The 21292-nt window shown below is 35.9% G+C and overlaps 1 protein-coding gene across 1 annotated transcript in view; it reads right to left on the bottom strand.

Moving 5' to 3' along the window:
* The window catches only part of LOC150077760 (MKRN2 opposite strand protein-like), a 31210-nt gene extending 19227 nt beyond the window's left edge, over window positions 1-11983 (bottom strand). The window contains exons 1-2 of the mRNA XM_090384946.1: window positions 11702-11983; window positions 916-965 (exon numbers count right to left, since the gene is read on the bottom strand). Coding sequence (XP_090241072.1) covers window positions 916-965; window positions 11702-11916 — 265 coding nt within the window. The 5' untranslated portion in view covers window positions 11917-11983. The remainder of the gene's footprint in view (window positions 1-915; window positions 966-11701) is intronic.
* Between the last annotated feature and the right edge of the window lie 9309 nt (window positions 11984-21292).

Raw genomic sequence — 21292 nt, 5'->3', positions numbered from 1 at the left:
AGTTTAATTAAGTGAAAAATTTCTTTAATAGGAAGCTTGGTATAATTAATCGGTACAGAATTATTATTCAACATATCCCAAAGAATATCTAACGTGTATTCAATGTTTACATTTGTATATAACAAAGTAACATCCAGCAAGAATAAGTTATCATTATCTCTGCATCCACAGTCCTTAAGGTTATTAAGTAATGTGTTGTAGTTTTTTATCCCAAATTGTATCACCTGTCTAAAGGGTTTTATAATACTATATACCTGACCAAAAAGTGCAGGAATGTTGTATGTTCTGGCCTTCAATTCCTTTAACTGAGACATAGTAATGTACTCATTTTTTCGATACATGGTTAATGTTTTATTGTACCGATTGACCAAACTGGTAAATAGTACTGGGTCTACTTCAAGATAAGTGGAGGTATGTGATATAATTGAATCTAACTTATTTATATAATCGGTTTATCGAGTATTACAACTGTATCTCCTTTATCTGCTCTCTGAATAATAATGTCTTTATTTTCCCAAAGTTTATGTAAAGTTGAACCTTTATGTCTATTCAATTTAGCAAGTTGCGTGTATTTTATGTTACTCTGGCTGGTAGGCATTCTTTTAGACTTCTTTCAGACTCAGAAAAAGGCAATAAGACAACTCTAATGTCAAGCATTTCCATCCTCCCCATTATTCTTTCTGCACAGCTTTAAATCTCTAATAAATTTCACAAATGATAATTTACACAGTCTTGTGTTTTTTACTATACCATTTAAATTCTGCATAAAATATAACACATCCTTCTTACAATACACTGTAGAACTGGAAAATGCAGTAGCATTTATCACTGGGATAAAAATAAAATCATTTAAATATATTTTAAAAAGAAGCTAGGTAAATTAATTATCTTCTAATAAAGAAAAGGAAAATTTACCTTTTGAGTCTGTGACTCCAATGTGCAAATCTGAGGAATTCTGATAAGTGCTGCAACAATGAAGAGTATTATATATTCCATCAGTTATAAATACTGTACATTAGTAGCTAGAAAAAATTATACTGATATAGATTAATTTTTTTTAATTTTCAAAATTTTTAAAGTTGCACATGAATGCTCATTTCGAAATGAAAAGTTCCATATGCTAATTTCTCAATACATATTATTTTCAGTCACTCTGGACTTAAAAAGATGCAGAGTAAATTTAGGATGTGAATGCAAATGCAATCCTATTTTTGAGATTATTTGATATAATAAAGCAGGGCCAACTTTTTTTTTTTTTTTTTTTCATTTGTCTTTACAATCTCATATGGTTATTTTATCTTGCCTTTCATTCAACAAGCTTTCTTTTTTGTTTATGTTATCCACTGAAAAAGAAGCTTGTTGAATGAAAATAAAACTCCAATGAAAACAAGTTTTATTTTCAATCAATTATCCATAATTAATTCAAATTTTTATTCATTCAGCTGTTTATCACAGCACCTCTTGCCAGAGCTCTGATCACTTGCAAACTAGACACTATTCTTACCCCATCATATCGCTTTTGGAGAATTGTCTAACTAGTTATTTTACTTTTACTCAAGAGGATGCTAGATTCTGTGATCCAAGTAAATCACAAAATAACATTGTTGAATGCTTGTTGAAAGGTGGAAGGTCAAAATTATGGTTCAAGTTTCACATTCAATGGTTAGTTTAATTAATTAGTAAATTCCGTTCCTGGTGACATGCTTTTTTTTTTATTTATATCTTTCAGTTATATCAGTTCACTCGATTTTTCTGTCAAAAGAATCAAGGAATAGTTTGGAGGGGAAAAAATGCTTATGTCTGGACTTGATCATGTGTACCCAAAGTAATAAAAATACAAATGAAAATCCTTTATAACCATTACACTTTTGGTTCAACATGCAAGTAATACGCACAAACACTAGCATCCAACCTTTTTTGGCTAGAGGCCAAAACAGATAAAAGGCTGAGAGGAGAAAGAACAGACCAATAAAAACAGGTAACAAAACATAAAAGAAAAGTAGGGTGACCTAGGAAAAGATTATTATTATTATTAGCCATATGGTGTAAGGAGGCCTGAGACTTCCTTGCACCATATTGGCTACTAATGCTGAACCAGCCAAAAAAAATTTCTGAATTACCCTGAGAGAGAGCGAGAGAGAGAGAGAGAGAGAGAGAGAGACAGAGATTTGTTATTTGGTTTTTAGGAGCATTAGCAACAAAGCCATATTGCTCCAGGATATGCGGTGATCATTCCCTGACCTTTCCGCATCCTCCGTATTTGGTGGTGACGGGCTTGAACCCCGGCTGAGAGAGAGTGAAGTAGAAGGGAGTTACCAAGAAAGGGAAGAATGATGATATCCAGCTGAGGATTCTGGGTGTGCCAAGTCCATACTCACAAGATGTGATCCCCTGGGTAGAAGACCAAATTCTGTTTGCAACAGACATTACATTATTATTAGCCATATGGTGCAAGAAAGCCTGAGACTTATGAAGCACAACCAAAAAAAGAGTTACCCTGAGAGAGAGAAAACAAGTCAAAAGTAGAAGGTAATTACAAAGAAAGAGAAGAATGATGATAATATCAAGGCAGAACTAGACAAACATTTAGAGTGAGGATGGGAGAAATGAGAAGGATGTTTGTTTTTTTTTCGGCTGATGCTATAAAAGCTTGCTTTCTTGCATCATGTGCCTTTGCAGTGTTTCAACCTTTAAACTAACAGAACACCATGGAATGGGTAAGAAATTTGCAGAATATCAAAATCTATATAAATTATTTCATTCATTCACTCACTTTCAGTACGAAAAAAATTCTCTCCAGTGAACAGAAAAAATAATTCAGATTAAACACATCATGAGACTGTTTTTAGTATACATATACCAAATATATTTGTCTTTATTTTAAAGTACATCAAAATGTAGATCAGCAACAATTCTTGGTGGGACATTTTAGTAATAGTATTAACGGCAGTAGTAGTATTGGCAAATGATGGAAGCAAGCTTATACAGGCAGTTCTCGCTTTACGAGGTGTTTTTTTTAAGTATCAACAAAATCGAAAATATGAAAATTAATTGCGAAAAACGAATGTTAAACATTCATAAATACCGCATTTCAAACCACGCGCATAGCTATAAAATACAGTGTACCCCGCTTTACGATATTAATTCGTTACCATCGTATTGCGAAAATATCGTAATGTGAACCAATTAACACATTGGTAATTCAATCCACGACCTCGGAAGTTCAAATTTTCGCTATATAATTCCCTAAAAGGTCGTTTTTATAGTGTAAATTGTATTAGTTACAAATTCAAATCATTAAACGCACTACACTTTCATCTTTATCATATGTTTCGTTATAAGAACCAATTTTGAACGCCTTTGTGACATTTTTCTAAAGCACATTTCTGGAGGCCACAACCATAAAACAATTTGCACTTTCCGGGTTATTAGGCTTTTCTGTTACTGCAAGCAATTATAAACGGGCAGTAAACTAGATCTTCTTGCATTTGTGAAAATAGTGTGGGTTTTTACGTTATTATGTTGAAATGTGTTTCCCATTTTCTGATATTCAATCGTATAAAAAACAAATTTTCGGAATCTTCTTCATCTTTTTTTTGCTTCGTAAACTTGTTACTCCGCGCACATCGTGTTAGTTGCAATTTGTGCGACGTTTAAAACAAAATGCGTATGCATGCCATTGAAATTTATAAAGAAAAGAGAAGATTATCTTGGAAATAAACACCCCTTGAAGCATTTCTGAAGACGACACTGTGCAACAAACCGACTAGTTCCGAGCCAATAATGAGTGATCAATGAGTGTGCATTTAGTCGATGATGAATAAACATTCTTTAACATTTGTAAGTCAAATAATTTCTCTATTATTATAATTTGCTTGATTTTACAGGCTATGTTTTCATTTCTTTGGATAAATCAATAATTGTTTAAACAAACTAATTAGCTAACTAATTTCATTGTTCATAATGTAACCCCTATTTTTAACATTAGGTCTATGGGAAATAAATTCTGGCTTTCTGAACGCACGCTGGGAACGAATTAACTCGTAAAGTCGAGAACTACCTGTATAGTATCAGGAATATAAAAAAAAAAAAAAAAAATTACACACTTCATCCATCTATAGCTTCCAAGAATTTATCTAGTTGTTCTCTGAATTTATTCAAACTACTCACCTCCACCAACAATCAACCGACTGCTAGCTGAAGGCAAACTTCCACACAATCTATCCTGCAACCATTCTTCCTCAACTTGAATTTGTACTCCCTCGTGTGTCGCCTCAGAAAGAGGAAACATGCCATCATTACCTTACTCAATCCATTCAGGATCTTAAACCCAATCATATTGCCCAGCAGGTGTCTAGTCTTCAGATGCTGTAATCTGCAGAAATGAAGCCTTTCTTAGTAAGAATCCCCTTTTGTTCTCTTCAATCTGGATGCCCCTCTCTGCAGCTGTTCCAGAAGATCTACATCCTTGCAAAAGTGAGGTCTCAAGGCCTGTATAAAGTAGCCAAGATGTGGCCCAACCATTGCCTTGTACAAAGGAATAATCAACTCTTTATCCCTGATAGTAAAGTTTCTGTATATCAGTGACAAAACACCATGGAGTTCTGGTAGCCAGTCTGCACTGCTCAGAGAATTTCATATCTCGCTGCACAATTATTCCCCAGGTCTTTTTCATTTTAAAATACTTTGAGTGCAGTACCACAGTTGAAACTGTTACTCTGGCATTACCGCTACCCATATGCAGTACCTTACATTTGTCAATGTTAAATTTCAACAGCTATTTTCAGCCAATAAACTTAATTTTCCTGGTTGCAGTAGCTCATACTGATTACTGTCATTAACCACATGCCCAACCTTTGTATCACCCACAAGCTTAGCATTAGAAGAGCATATGATGCTATATAAAAAAAAAAAAAACACCCTTCCCATTTCACCCATCCATTCACTCCAAATGTTTTAGTTTTGCCTTGAACTTATTTAAGTTGCTGACCTCCACTACAACAGATGGAAGTTTGTTCCAACTATCAACCACCTGCTGGCTAAAGGTGAATTTCTACACATCTATTCTACAATTGTCTTTCCTCAATTTGAATTTATGCTCCCTCAGGTGAGTAATCTGAGCAAGAGAAAAAAAAAATCTCATTTGCATTGAACTTGCTCAATCCATTCAAGGCCTTATACACCTCAACTAGATCACCTCACAGGTGTCTAGTCACCAGAAGCTGCAATTTGCAGAACTTAAGCTTTCTTGGTAACACCAGCCTTTTGTTCCACTCACCAATCTAGTTGCCCTTCTCTGTACTCATTCCAGCAGCTCTACATCTTTCCTACAATACAGCCTCCAGACCTGTGATACAGTACTCAAGGTGTGGCCTGACCATTGCCTTATACAAGGGGACAATCACCCCTTATCCCTGCTAGCAAAATTCCTGTATATTATTGACAAGACACAATGAGCTCTGAGATATGAAGTTTGCTGAGAAAACTTCATATCTCACTGCACGATTACCCCCAGGTTATTTTCATTCTCCACTATCCTGAGTGTAGTACCACCCAGTTGATACGTTACTCTGGGGTTACTGCTACCCATATGTATTACTTTACATTTGTCAGTGTTAAACTTCAGTTGCCACATCTTAGAAATTAAGATGAGATAAGCTTTCATCGATATCATTAATAAATATTGAAAATAACAATGGGACTAACACTGAAACCTTCAAAAGAACCAAGGAACAGTTGATAGGGGTAAAAAAAAAATGCTTGTCTGGTTTTGATCATGTATACAAAAAGTAATAAAAATACAAATGAAAATCCTTTTAACCATTACACTACTAGCTCAACATGAAAGTAATCTTCACAAACACTAACCATCCAACCTTTGATTAGAGGACAAAACAGATAAAATGCTGAAAGATGCAGGACACATCGCTACAGCAGTCTTATATTCAACAGTATCAAACACCTTCCTGAAATCCAAGCAGCTGATATTAAAATTATTTTTTTTGCATCCAGTTCCTTGGTCATTGCATCATAGTACCAATCATATTGGTTAGACAAGACTGCTTCTTAAAAAATCCATTCTGTGACTGTGGTATAACTGCATTCCTGTCTAGATGGTGCTGCATTACTTCTCTAACCAGTGACTCCATTATTTTTTCCAGAGCAGAACTTAAACTAACAGATATGTAATTACTCCTGTCACCCTTTGATCCCTTTTTGAATCGAGGATACATACGCACAACTTCAGTCCAGTTAAGGGAAAATATTGTTTGACAAATTTTAAATGGTTACCAACTTACTACAATGTGGTCACAAAGGAACTGGATACATAAACTAATTTTAATATCATATAATGATGTAAGAAAGCAAGCTTATACAGCATCAGCCAAGAAAAAAAAATAAAATAAATAAAATCATTTCACCTATCCAATAGGTTGTCAACTTCTTTGAATTTATTCAAACTATTCACTTTTAACAATGGATGGCACCTTGTTCCAGCAATCAACCACCCATTCGCTGAAGGAAAAAAAAAAACCTCCATGTCTATTCTGCAACCACCTTCATCAATTTGAATTTATGCGCTCTCCTGTGAATAGATTAAGCAAAAGAAAAGAGTCCTTCAGCATTGAATTTGCTAAAATCATTCAAAGCCTTAAATGCCTCGAATCAGGTCACCTCGCAGGTGACTAGTCTCCAGATGTTGAAATGAAGCCTTTCTTGGTAATAGCACTTCTTTATTTCTCTCACTAATATCACTGCCCTTCTCTGTATCCATTCTAGCAGCTCTGCAACCTTAAAAATTCCTGTATACCTCTGACAAAACCCCACAAGCTGTCCTGGAAGCCTATCTGTACAGCTTGGAAAACTTAATATTTGACTTCACAATTAGCCTCAGGTTCTTTCATTTTCCACTACTCAGAGTTTAGCACCACACTGTTGATATGTTACTCTGGGATTACTGCTACCCATATATAGCAGTAATCCCAGATGTAGTATCTTGCATTTGCCAATCCCAGTATGTAGTACCTTGCATTTGCCAATGTTAAACTTGAACTGATTTCTCACCTCATCTGTCTAGTTTTTTCTAGATCTTGTTATAGAAGCATAACTTCATTACTGTCATTAACGACCCTGCCAACCTTTGTATCAAATGCAAACATTAAGCCAGGTATACCCTCATCAATGTCATTAATAAATACAGAAAACAACAATGGGTGCAGCAATGAAATTGTGGGACTCCCTAACAACATTAGTCCACTGATAACCACTCTGTCTTCTCCCATCAACCATCTCTTTATCAACAGCAATAACTTTACCATAATGTCACGTGGCTCCAATTTCTACAGCAGCCTTTTATATGTAACAGTATCAAAATCTTTCCTGAAATCCAAGTATATATGATATCAAAATTATTTTTTTCCATCATCCTGTTGCTTTATCACTGCATCATAGTAACCAATCAAATTGATCAGACAAGATCTCTCTTTAACCAGTGACTCCATTATTTTGCCTGGAACAGAAGTTAAGCTAAGTCTGTAATTACTCATGTCATCCTTTAATTCCCTAGTGAATTGGAGATACAATCTCCAGTCCACAGGGACCTCCTTTGAATCCAAAGATGCTCTCATAATTCTTGCTAAGGGTTTGCTTACCTCTCTGTTGCCTCCTTAATGTAATTTGATAGATCCCATCCACATCAAGGTGCTATTTTTATTTTGAACCTTCAACAATTCCCTTCCACATTCCTCTCAGTTATCACAAAATCATTTAGCTCCCTGCTAGAATTTGATAAACTTCTGGCATCCCCCTCTCTAAAGAAATTATCATGTGTGAATATAGAGGAAAAATCCTATTCAGCCTATCAGCAACTGAGCAGAATTATCACAAGTTAAATCAGTGACATTAAGTCGACCAATGTGATTCAACCCATTCGTTCTAATGTTATTAGAAGTAAATAAGGCTTTGTTGCTTTTTCTGGCATTCTTTGCCACACTTCTCATAATGTGCCTTAGCTTGCCTAACCTCATTTATGACTTAAATACACACTAATTTATATCTACTATAGGCTTCTGTATCACCTGATAATATATATATGCATCCCATGTATTTTTCTTCTCTGCCACATGTCCAGGGGCTCACATCTGGTGAGTATGGGCTTGGCACAGCCAGGGGCCTGAGCTGGATATCATCATTCTTTTCTTTCTTGGTGATTGTGATTCCCTTCCCTTCTCTCTCTCTCTCAGGATAACTTGGGGAATTTTATTTATTTATTTTTTTTTTTTTGGCTGGTGCAGCATAAGCCTTAGGCTTCATTGCACCATGTAGCCAGTGGGTAGTTGGTTGGTGGAACAGACTTCCATCCTTTGTTGTGGAAGTTGATAGCCTAATTAAATTTAAGGCTGAGTTGGACAGGTATTTGGAATGAATGAACGGAGGGGTGAAATGGGAGCATTTTTTTTTTTTCTTTTTGGCTGATGCTGCTTAAGCTTGCTTTCTTGCATCGTATGCCTCTACTAATGCAGCTAATAATAATGTCTCAATAGTTCATCTGACATTCCTTTAGGTCTAAACCTTGAACAGTATTTCTTTGTTGGTATGAAAAGCCTAGTAGCTTCTTTGATTACTTCCCTGAATACTCCCCATTAAGAATTCGCTGTTGGTAACATTGTCAGTTGCTCCCACTGCACAGAAATTAAAAAAACTATTCAAGACCACTGTAGTCATTCTTACGAAAGCAAAAACCTTTCTCCTTACCCTTGATAGTAGTGTTGTCTTTAATTAAATTCCACATTAGTACACTGTGATTTCTGCTGCCCAGTGGGTCTTTTACCTGCGGATTATGAATGCGTGAAGAATCACTGTTGATAACCAGATCAAGAGTATTGCTTCCTCCTTGTTGCTTGTCCAACATTCTGCTGTAGAAAACAGTCATCTAAGAAATCCACAATGTCTTGCTGGTGTGTGAGTGACCAACCCACAAATTCAGTCATCATCTGGAAAGTTAAAATCTGCCATTATGAGACATTCTGATTTTCTTCTTTATTGGAATACTCATCGCAGTCATTAGGCCTATGATACTCTCCTAGTTTCAGTTGTTTTCCCAGTGCTTATATCACACCAAACTAACTCAACATTGCACTCATCACCTACATCAACTGGATGCACTGCCTCAGATTTAATATGCTTCTTTCCTAAGAGCATAACTCCCTCCAACTCTGCTGTCCTGTCTCTCCTTCCTGTATATGTTGACTCCCCATATTGAAATTTAGCATCACTCATATCTGAGAAACACCATTTCTCCGCTATCACTATAATGTCTGCACCACATTGACTTAATTAGTACTTTAAATTCATCAAATTTATTTTCAATGCTCCTAGTATTAGTGTACATGCAAGTATACATGCACATGTTCTTACTCTTTGTTACCCTAACAAAGCCCATGTATTTATTTTTTCCATGTTGACCCACAGCAGGGCCTTAAGTTCCAGGCTCCATGCTTTCCAGGGTGGTAAATATACTAATAGTAGTAGTACAAGAATCACTTTTGCCTCTGCCTGCAGCTCTAGTTAAGCAATTAGTCTATATATTGACCCAAGCTAGCAGTTTTCCAACCTACTTATGACTGCCTCGATAGCATCAGTAAATATTCTTGCACCCCTTCTAGTAGTGTCTACAATCCCTGTAAAAAAACAGTCTCTCCTGTTAACAAGCACAGACATTGCTGAGAAAAATTCTACCCTATGAGCCTTGCACTAGCTCTCGACCAATTGATTGAAAAGGCTCTCAACATACACTCCCTCCTATCGTACCTGGGCAGAATTGCTGACACTTTCAGATTCAATCCTAACTCGTGACTTTTTCCCAATATTGCCCTGTATTTAAGTTTAATAAATTACAATTTTAAAATTAACAAAAAATGTATGAAATTACATTTTATTAAAAACCAAGTCATACTGATGCCATACAATCAATGTTTTCCAATTTGTGTTGAAATCAATAGAAGATTAAAAATGCTGCTCATTTTAGGTGTGCCAGGTGGGAGAGGGTTGATAAATAAATTTTCTGTTTATACTGCAGGATGACTACATGTTCAGAGGAGTTCAGAAGATAGAAAGAATATAAGAAACAGCACCGTATTTAGCAGTCACGGGGTTGAATCCTGGTCACTCAAGGCACGTATATTTATGCACCCACTGAATTTATGACCACTTGGCTATGGAGGCCTCTTCCCACTGGGTGATTATAATCGCTGTTACCTGTGAGCATTCTTCCATCTGGTATAATACTTAAGTTCATTTTTATCTTATATATAATAAACTAATTCCATCAGACTAGAATAATTAGTATTATTGAATACATAATGAAAAAAAAAAAAAAAAAAAACATAAGAGTGAACTATGATTTAGGAAAATATCTGCTCTATGTTTGTTGCAGGATTTTAAATGAATCAGTACTAATTTCTTTAAATAAAATAAATAAATTTTCTGCTTATACTCCATGACCACATAGTCAGAGGAGTTCATAAAATAGAGAATGAGAAACAACACAATATTTAGCAGTCATAGACTTGAACCCCAGTCACTAAAGCCAATATACTTATGAATCCTTGAGCCTAACCACTTAAAAATATTCAATCATTCTGTTCAGTGTTTCTATTTTAACGTTGGCAAAATTACCATTAGTTGTATTATATTATTTCTTTAAATTAGTATTTGTACCAGTATTAATAAAAGATAAACTGATTCAAGGAAGCTAAGCTTATTCATCAACATAATTAAAAGGGGGAATCAATTTCATTTAGGTATCTAACATTCTCTTAAAAAAGTTTACATATGGCTTTCTAGTTCCATATGAACCCCAAAGTACATATGAATTCTGTAGTTCACGACATTGTAAAGGCCTGGAGAAAAAAAAACAACCTCTTTGTGAAGTCACTTAGCCCTAGTAATAACTGATATGCTCTTACATTAAGCCGTGAAAAATATAATAATGCTATTTTCTTGGATGTGAATGAATTGGTCTTAATTTGTTTAATTCTCAGATCACAGAGAAAGATCAAAATGTTCCAGTAGGTGTGGGTAAGGCTGCATGAATATTACATGAATAAATAATTAATTTGAACTGAGGTTATTAAGTTATGTAATAATGGGGAGGGGCTGAGTAGCCAAGTGATTAATTTTTGTTTACTGACTACTTTTGCCATGGTCAGGGAGGCAACAAAAGTTTTAAATGTGTGGACGCAAACAAGAAAATGCTGCCTCCTCCCAAAAAAAAGTGTCCCAGTATTGTTATTCATGTTGCTACCCACAAGAGCAGGCGGCTGGATGCAGTCCCTGTCAGGCTTCCATGTTAACACGATCCTGCATACGGTGTCAAAGGGGAAATTAAAGATATTGTTGCAAACTGTTAGTGGAGATTAAAAAAATTTAAAATATCCCATTACGTGCTGTGTAAATTGTCTTAAATTCAACAAAACGTTAAGTTATCGAGAAATACTTTGAATAATAAATGTGATAAAATATGAACTAGATAAATCTCCGTTAACGTGTTTGGTTTATGGTGGGTTTTCAGCTAGTTCCACAAACCAACGTAGTGTCAAATTTTACAGCAAGTACTGTGGTATAACAAAATGTTAAAACATTCGTAAGTTATAAAAGACAAGCCAAATTATATTTCTAGGCGTTTATATTTCATACTTACTGTAGAAAGTCTCCTTTAGTAGGTTTTATCACAACACAGCAAGGTTTTTTTTTTGCGCAGCTGAAGGGAGATGGGATTCGGAATGGTGGTATCCTGAATTCTGTGGTTTGCAAATCACCCGAACAAAGTCCGCATCTAGTAGGCAATTCGAAGCAAAAGATTTTCGCATCTTTCATACAATGTTGAAAACACAGAATTCCTGTATCGTTATACATAATAACGAAAGAACTTTATGCTGTATCCAAAGGAAGTTCCCAAATGGGGAACTTACCTGCTACCAAAACTATCGTGTCACTGATGGTCGAGACTGTGAACAACAAACGTGCTTGTTGTAGAGGAAGCGCCACCTGACGTCACGTGTGATCGCCTCAGGAAATGACCTATTCTCAAGTCTAGGTTTCACGGTCATGTCTAAAGTAGAACTCGGTGAAGCATAACGTTTCAGCCAGGTGCTATAGTTTATGTCACAGTGAGCACGCAGAAATAGGGCAGGTCATCTTTAACAAAACTTCTTCTTCTTCTTCTTCTGGGTCAAATTTAAGGAAGTTTGTTGGCCAAGTATGACTTCAGATGTATAATCGAGTTGGTTAAAATAGGACATAAAGTCGGCGTTTTAATCGAATGTATGGCAGGTTCGGCTACATTTGGACAAGTACATAGGAACCATTTAGGTTTCTTTGAAAAGAAATTGGGGGTGTGAGGGGAGGTAGTGTTGTAAAATGAAAAAAAAAATAGTAATAATAATAAAAATTAATAATTCAGTGTCTTTAAAATATCGTGTTGACTACAAATCGACAATTAACTTATATGACATTTGGCTTGATTTAAATTGCCGCATAGGTGATTTTTATGATTAAAATCAATGTTATTTACTTTGAGAAAATTAGTGTTACCCTTAGCTAGAATTCCAATAATTACTTAAAGCAGCTGTGCACCTCGCATGTTAGTATCATTTGCTATTCTTATGGCGAATCAGTTCGAACGAGCAAAAAACATTTGATCTCATTCTACAATGTTCCAAGCTGCATCCGAGAGAATTGCTCTACTACAGAAATGAAATAGCTACTTTTCGTTCTAATACAATCTTTAGTTTATGAACAGTGGCGTAGCCAGGGAGGGGGGAGCAAATGCTCCCCTTCTTCCCAAGTTCCCAATGAATCCATTTTTTATCCTTAACATCTGAAGGTATTTCAATAATGACATATGGTAATTTTGCTCCACCTCACTTCAAAACCTGGTTACGCCACTGTTTATAAGCCTACAATAGGTTTCAGTTCTTTTCCTATTTCAATGGATACTGAGGGAATTTCTTGTAAAGTGGAGAGCATTACATACTATGGACTAAATTCTTTCTAATTTCTTTTCACTATTTTTTTTTTCTAATTTTGTAATTAATAATCTTGTTTTTCAAGCTGTATTGTGCAATGGTACCTTGGGATTAGGGAGCATCGTTGGTTTTGGGGCTTCTGCCATTGGCTATACACTACACGTAATTTACCGACATAATATATGGCGTAATAATATATGTGATTTAAATCGCTGGTGAGCCTAAAACTTATCAAACCTTTTGCTATAATGTGTCTTAACAATTTAATGAACGTTTAGGGATCTTTTGTCGAGCCAATGGCTTCCCTTTGGTACCACTTGGACAGTATTACTTTTTAAGCATGAAATAGGAAAAATACTCATGTCCACTTGCTATTGATAGTTACACAAATGTCTAGCGAGCGTTCGTACGAATATGTATCAGTAAGTATGTCTCATTATACGGTTACAATACATATTGCTGTGGTTGATATTCGGACATTTATTCTTATATTTCAGAATAATTATACTTTAAATCGATTCAAATACAACGTTGTATATACAGCTTAAAAATTATATTGATTGGAAATATTGTCCTTTCATAATAGTTAGGGCTATATTGTCTATTAGTCCTGGCCTATCAACTCAAGTTTGTACTGAAAAACAAAATTATTCTCAATGTGTGGGGTTTTTTTGTTCTTACTCTCAAAACCAAATCCACGTTTCTATAGAGTTGTTGGAAAAATGCTGTTTGTTATTTTTAACTAAGCCGCACTTTATCAAATTGAAGTCTTTTGTTATTTATTTAGCAGCTATCATACTGATGGCATTTTTAATATAATTCGAGTGCGTGTGGACACCAGTTAAATCATTCCCGTAGAAGCAGTTGAGAAATGAAGCCATGGTGACTGAAGCCTCTGCTTTAAGAAATGCTCTCGAGGGTAGAGAGGTGGATAGCCCGTCTTGATCTTTTACATTGTATGGGAAGGGCATGGATTCAATACTACCGCCTGCAGAAGTTGAAAAATACTTTCTATAATGACAAAATTTATATGAGATTTTTTATACTGTAGCCGAGTTAGTAAGATTTATACTCTTGCGATTAGTGAAGTGGTCATAACCTAGAAAACAGGCAAACTAACTAAATCACACGGTTACAAACACATGATGCTTGATGGCCTTAGTTGCCTTGGATAAAATTCAAAACGGCAGACTATATTGAAAATGTTCTTTACCGTATAAAATAATTTTGTCTACAATAACAGATTAATTACAGTACTAGGTGAAACGTACTGTATTTAATTGTACTCCCAAATTAATACTGTCATATTTGGTGAATAAGGTGTTCACCACATATATTGATGAATAAGGTAAATCTTACACTCATGACATAAGTGAACACGTTGGATAACCTCATAAAATATATTTGTCTGTATGCCGTATATATTATTCTATGGTAGGTTTGCCGTTTGCTTATAAAGCTAAACAAAAAGACAGACCGATTATCTTAGAAGGAATGAAAATAGCCCATAAAGGTTCCTTCCCCTCCTGAACGGATAGTGTACCATTTCGGCCGATGATAGGAACTAAATACTCTAGTAAGATAATAGATGACTGAACTCATAATGTGTTTGCTCAATGCGCTCGCTTTTAAATGATTTTTTATGATATCCTCTTTCATGAAAGGGTTCAAAGTCCTGTGGACTATGAGTCCCTTTGAAGACTTTTTTTTTTTTTAGACTTTTGTCTTGTGGAAAAAAATTAAAGTCCTGTGTTTTCATGTGTAAAGAGTTTTATTTGCTTCCGACAGAGGCTACTTAGGCCAGATTAAAGCCACCATTTAAAGCCATAACTGAAACCTAAAGTTCTAACGTCTACTTTAGGAATACTATTGTAAAATGGAACAATCCTCTAAAAAATTCATAATCATATCAATCAAGTATCAATTGGTAATATCAGTATGTCTAAATAGTGGTTATTTTATTATTATTTGTTACAAGCAGAGCCCTGCCTGGATACTTAAAATATTGTAATTTCAACTGTATTTTTAAACAGAGCAAAATAAGGAACAATCAACGCCTCCCCCCTCACCGAAATTGAAACCGAACCTACCATACACTGGATAATAAAACATTGAAAATGCCGATATGTTATACCACACAAATAAACATTAATTTTCAGAACTTAAGCAATTATAAAACAAAACATATCACGGTTATCACATATCTGGTTATCAGCAGTGATCATTCGTGTATTAGGAATTTGCAGATAAAAGAACCACTAGGTGGCAGTGATCACAGTGTACTGACGTGGGATTTACTTAAAGATTTAATTACCATCAGGGGTAAAGGAAAGGGTTTTTGCTTCCGTAAAGGCGAGTACAGTGGTCTCCGACAGTTTTTAAATTCTGTACAGTGGAATCAACTGATGATGATGTTACCAACAGTAAATTCTAAGTGGGAAGCATTCAAGGAATTAATCGTGGATGCTACTAAACGTTTCATACCTATTAAGAAATATTGTTCAAGATTTAGGCCTAAATGGTTGTCAAATGAACTAATGAGACTCGTAACAGAGAAGAAAAATGCATGGGATGCATACAAATTAACACGTGACACAGAAGCCTATGATAGCTACAAGTTGATCTGTAACCAAGTTACAAAGGAGGTTAGGCAGGCGAAGGCTGATTACGAAAAATCCTTCGCAAAAGATGCTAAGAAAAACAGCAAGGATTTCTTTACTTATATAAACTCTAAAAGGAAGGGGATGAATCTGATTGGTCCACTTGACATCGATGGTTCGACTGTTGATGATCCTGCTCAGATAGCAAACAAACTGAATGAGTATTTTGCATCTACATTCACACGTGAGGAATTATTAAGGTTTGAAAATGGCAGAAGGTTATCAAATTGTAGCAGGATACTTAATGATTTTGTAATAACTGAGAGCAAAGTGGAAGAGAAATTGTTGAAGTTAAACGTAAGAAAAGCACCTGGGGTGGATGGGATCTATCCAGTTATATTAAAGGAGGCGGCAAAGCAACTAAGCAAACCATTAGCCATAATTATGAGAGCATCCTTGGACTCAGGGGAGGTTCCCACGGACTGGAGATGTGCAAATGTATCCCCAATTCAGAAAGGGGGATCGAAGGGTGACACGGGTAATTACAGACCAGTTAGTTTAACTTCTGTTCCGGGTAAAATAATGGAGTCGCTGGTTAAAGATGCATTGCAGGTTTCATCTAGACAAGACTGCAGCAATAATTCAGACACAGCATGGGTTTGTTAAGGGAAAGTCTTGTCTGACAAATTTGATAGGATATTATGATGTGGTTACAAAGGAACTGGATGCAAAAAATAATTTTGATATCATATATTTGGATTTCAGGAAAGCTTTTGACACTGTTGCGCATGGAAGACTATTGTACAAATTGGAGCAGAATGGTATTAAGGGTAAGTTGCTACAATGGATAAAAGGATGGTTAAGTGAGAGAAGACAGAGGGTAGTAATCAATGGGTGCTGCTCTTCTTGGACTAATGTTATTAGTGGAGTCCCACAGGGTTCGGTGTTGGGTCCACTGTTGTTTTGTATATTTATCAATGATATTGATGAAGGTATATCAGGCTTAGTGTCGAAGTTTGCAGATGATACAAAGGTTGGCAGGGTTGTTAATGACAGTAATGGCAGTGTGCTACTGCAACAGGATCTAGATAATTTGGGCAGATGGGCTAAGAAGTGGCAACTGAAGTTTAACCTTGACAAATGCAAAGTACTGCATATGGGTAGAAGTAACCCCAGAGAAACGTACCAACTGTGTGGTACTACACTTAAGGTGGTAGAAAATGAAAAAGACCTGGGAGTAATTGTGCAGGCAGATATGAAGTTTTCTGAGCAATGTAGACAGGCTGCCAGGGCAGGTCATGGGGTTTTGTCAATGATATATAGGAATTTTGCTAGCAGGGAAAAGGAGGTGATTATCCCTCTGTATAAGGCAATGGTCAGGCCACGCCTTGAGTACTGCGTACAGGTCTGGAGGCCTCATTTTAGGAAGGATGTAGATTTGCTTGAGCGTGTACAGAGAAGGGCAACAAGATTGGTGAGGGGAATGAAGGGATCCTCTTATCAAGAGAGGCTTAAGTTCATTGCAGTGGCTGGAGACTAGGCACCTGCGCGGTGATCTGATTGAGGTGTATAAGGCCTTGAATGGGTTGAGCACGCTGAATTCTGATGGGATCCTTCCACGTTCAGATTACGAGCCTAAGGGGGCATAAATTCAAATTAAGAAAAGACAGATGTAGATTGGATGTGCGGAAATTTGCCTTTAGCCAGCGGGTGTTTAATTGCTGGAACAAACTTCCATCTGTCGTTGTGGAAGTTGATAGGTTGAATAAATTTAAGGAGGAACTGGACAGGCATTTCGAGGGGATGGTGTGATTTTTTTTTTTTTTTTTTTTTTTGGCTGATGCTGCATAAGCTCATACATTTGCTTTCTTGCATCACATGTGACTACTACTACTACTACGGGAACCCGCGGAAACGTTGGACTGCAACTTCGTTAACAGATGATCTTTAATGAGTACTAAATTTAAAATTATTTCATTAATGATAACACAATGTAACAAAAATCGTTTTAATAGTTTCTCATTTTGTGTACTGAATCCATTGGCATCACTGATTTTTCTCTAGTGTCAATATTTTGGCAGCAACTGAAGTAACACTTCAGTTGCTGATAATACTGATGTAACACTTATGTGTATTACATACAATAAGTATTTATCAATATTATAATATACAAAAGTACTCTGTATAATAAAAGTTTTCAATATAAGAGTAGTATTCATATTATGAGAGTTTTTCAGTTTACAGTTTGCTATGGTTATCAAAAGGCGTTCTCAGGCGAGGATGAATGATTTTTTCTCCCCCAAACCCGGGTTTTTTGTCCATCAAACAGAAAGTCGACCTCAGAACACAGGCAATTTACAGACAGTATGCATGGAGCAATGTGGCCATAGTCGCTGACGCTCCTAAAACCCTATTACAATAACATAATTCTGATGTGTTTGTGGACATTTATACAGCTCCGAAGGAGGTGAAGCATAACACCATCGGTGGCACTAAGTTTATCAGTGAATATGAAGCATTTCTACTACGTTATTTGCAGGAATAGTTTCGTGTTAGTTATAAGCGTATGACTTTTGCTGTTCCTTGAATATGGAAAGAGCACACATACTCATAAAGCATATGAAAATCATGGCGATTGTTACTTTGTAAAGCGGATATATCGAAATTTAAAAAGTGTATCGATAAGCTGCGGTGTATCTCAACAAACCATCCTCTATTGCTCCGGTGGTGCCATGCAATGAAGACCTCTCAATTCCCAACCGACCTTCCAGAGAACTATCTTTAGAATTGGATGACGAACCTAGTCAACAGAATAATTGGGATTATACCTCCGAAGCCTGTCAAGTAAGACACCCCATTTCCCTAATCAGCGAGGATTGGATGATTTTGTGATGGATTTGGGTCTAACCAGATCCAATGGAGAGACCCTGATATCTCATTTTCAAAGAATGAAATCTGTGCGATCCCAAAGACAATCATAGGAATTTCTGGCAGAGACATGGATAGTTGTAAATGTCCTCAAGTGTGCAAGATAGTTTCTGTATTTGGGTGCCTAACGTGTTTTAGGGTACAAGATTTGAAAAGAATTCAATATATTCTCCCATACGCACTAACTTGTCTTCTTCATTACGAGATAACTATAAAAAAGTCACGTCTTTATCGCTGCAATCTCAATTCATGCAAAATAGTACACAGTTCACACCACACCCATTTAAACCTTTTCTTAAAGAGAGAGAGAGAGACTTACACTAATTGCCGCATCAGAACTGGAATATATACCATTTAGCAATATCGTTTTAACATTTCCTCTGATATATTACGCTACACAGCCTTTCATTCCATAATTTCAGGATTTTCTGCACCTACAGAAACCTAGAACTGTTTCTACTGTAAGGTTTTAAGCACATCAGCAACTTAGGTCATATTGTGCAGTATGTAATATGTCTGTAAATTGCGTATGTTCTGTTGTCGATTTGCTGTTTGCTGGACGAAAGCTGAGTTTTCGGGAGAAAAAACGATGCTTTTTTTGCCTGAGACTGAGCTACTAACTAACTGAGCTACGTTGTGGAAAAAGACCCATAAAAGATTCGAGTTCGAATCTTTTCTACCCAGTGTAGCGAAAAAGGTGATTATACCACCTGTGCTATACACGAGGGCTCCTAGAAGAACCGAACGTCTTACTAATTATGTAGTGCTTCCTGGTGGCAGCCGTTAGAACTAATTTTTTGCATTATTCTTCTCTGAAAAGTATTAACCTCATTATGTTCCCAGGTTCATGGATGGGGTTGGGGATCATTACGTAGGCAGCAAGCTATTTAAGCAGCTGTGAGAAAGCTGATGATGACTTGCAAAAATTTTCCAGAGCACCGTTAGTGACCTTCAACAGCAATATGAAAGGTACGTCAATAGAGATGAACTCTAAAGGAAACAGGTTTGGATAATTCGTGAATATCTTGTGTTCTTTTTGTTTTTTTCAGCCAGTTGGGAAGTTTTTACAAATAATTTGCATATTGGTGGAATAATTCTTTATATAATCTCCCAATGCTCATAAAGAATTAATACACACCACATTATCCGGAAACTCATTTCTCTTAAATTATTCAGCTCTTCCATGAATTCAGGTATGCTCCCAGGATTATTTGATCTGGTCGAGTCAGTTGAGAGCGTGTTTGTTTCTGGGTCTAAAGTTCGTATGTTTAACCTCCAGCATCTATTTCATTATAAACAAGATCTTTATGTCCTACTTAAGTAGTGCTTAGCCTACAAAACATCAATAACATTACTTTCAGTAGCCCACAAAATATGAAAACAGACATCACGAACTAATAGTTAAAGAACTTGCTTGTTTGGTTATTCCATTATTGATGATTAACAAAGTTGAATGACCGGTTATAGAAATAAGATATAGTTTTAAAAGTGCATTGTAGCTATAACGTAGTTTAATGAATTAGAAATCTATAATTTATGCAGTAATTCAATTATTAGAGTTTTGCAGTCCACTATTTTTAATTTATTCATCTTGATGACGGTTGAGTTGAGATTTACAACAGTATGAGAAAGATTGATTTCTTTTTAGTTAGCAATAGGCTAACGGCAACTACAGAATTCTTATGAACCTCACCAAAAATTAAAATCATATCAGTTAACTGTGCAAAAGTAAATAGTTTTGTAATGTCTCCCATAATATCATTTTAACAAATACCGTACTGTAAACAACAAGGTAGTCATCGTGTAACCAGAAACTCAAGTTACAGTTACACTGTTAGTATGTTGTTGATGTAGGGTTTTAGGTGCATTAGCGAATAAGGCCATATTGCTTCGTGTATACAGTCTATAAATTACGTGTGTTCTGAGGTCGATTTGCTGTTTGCTGAACAATAAAAAAAAAAAAAGAGTTTCAAGGAGAAAAAGCCATTTATCCTCGCTTGAGCCCGACTAACTCAGCCACGTTTAAAAAATGTCCATGAAAATTCCTCACGCTTTGATGGGACTTGAACTGAGGTGTGGGAGGATGTCAATTCTATCAACTGTGCTACCCACGAGGGCCTGCTTGTACTTACTTTGAAAAAACTCTTTATTCAAAACTGAGTAATTGGCATGTAGTAGAGCATCACTGTTTTTTTTGGTGTCTTGCACAGTTATAGTTTTATGACATAAATTTGAATTTGAACGCATAAATGTTTTGCAGTTTTGTTCGGTTTTGTAATTCATGATTAAGGTTTAATATCTTGATAATAAAGACTTTTTCGACATTTCGGCTGTAGGACATGCTCCTACAGACGGAAAAAAACAGGGAATTTCAAATTGTTCTTACGAGTAATTTGGATCCTGCTAAGGAACGATCTCTTTGTTCTTTAAAAACTGAGGGAAGTTGGTCATTGTGCCAGTTTGGCTATTGAATGCAAAGTACGAAAATTCAGCAATTTAAAAATGAGGAATCAGTTTTAAAATCGACTCCTGATTTTTTCTGGAGCAAATTTCTGATCCTAGCCAACTCTAATTAATTCGGATAATCGAAGTCCCGCTGTAATTTATATTGTAATACTGTTAGCGAAATTAAAGAACTTTCAATTGCCATGGTAGTTCTTGCAGACATAAACATTCATCTAATTTCTAGAACATTGATGGCTAACTGCTAAGAAAATGGTCTTTCTGGTGTATGAT

Source organism: Mastigoproctus giganteus, chromosome 11 (assembly GCF_048544385.1).
Source record: "Mastigoproctus giganteus isolate SK-2022 chromosome 11, ASM4854438v1, whole genome shotgun sequence".
Classification (NCBI taxonomy): domain Eukaryota; kingdom Metazoa; phylum Arthropoda; class Arachnida; order Uropygi; family Thelyphonidae; genus Mastigoproctus; species Mastigoproctus giganteus.
Note: the sequence above shows the minus strand (reverse complement) of the source record. Positions and strands in the feature narration are given on the sequence as shown.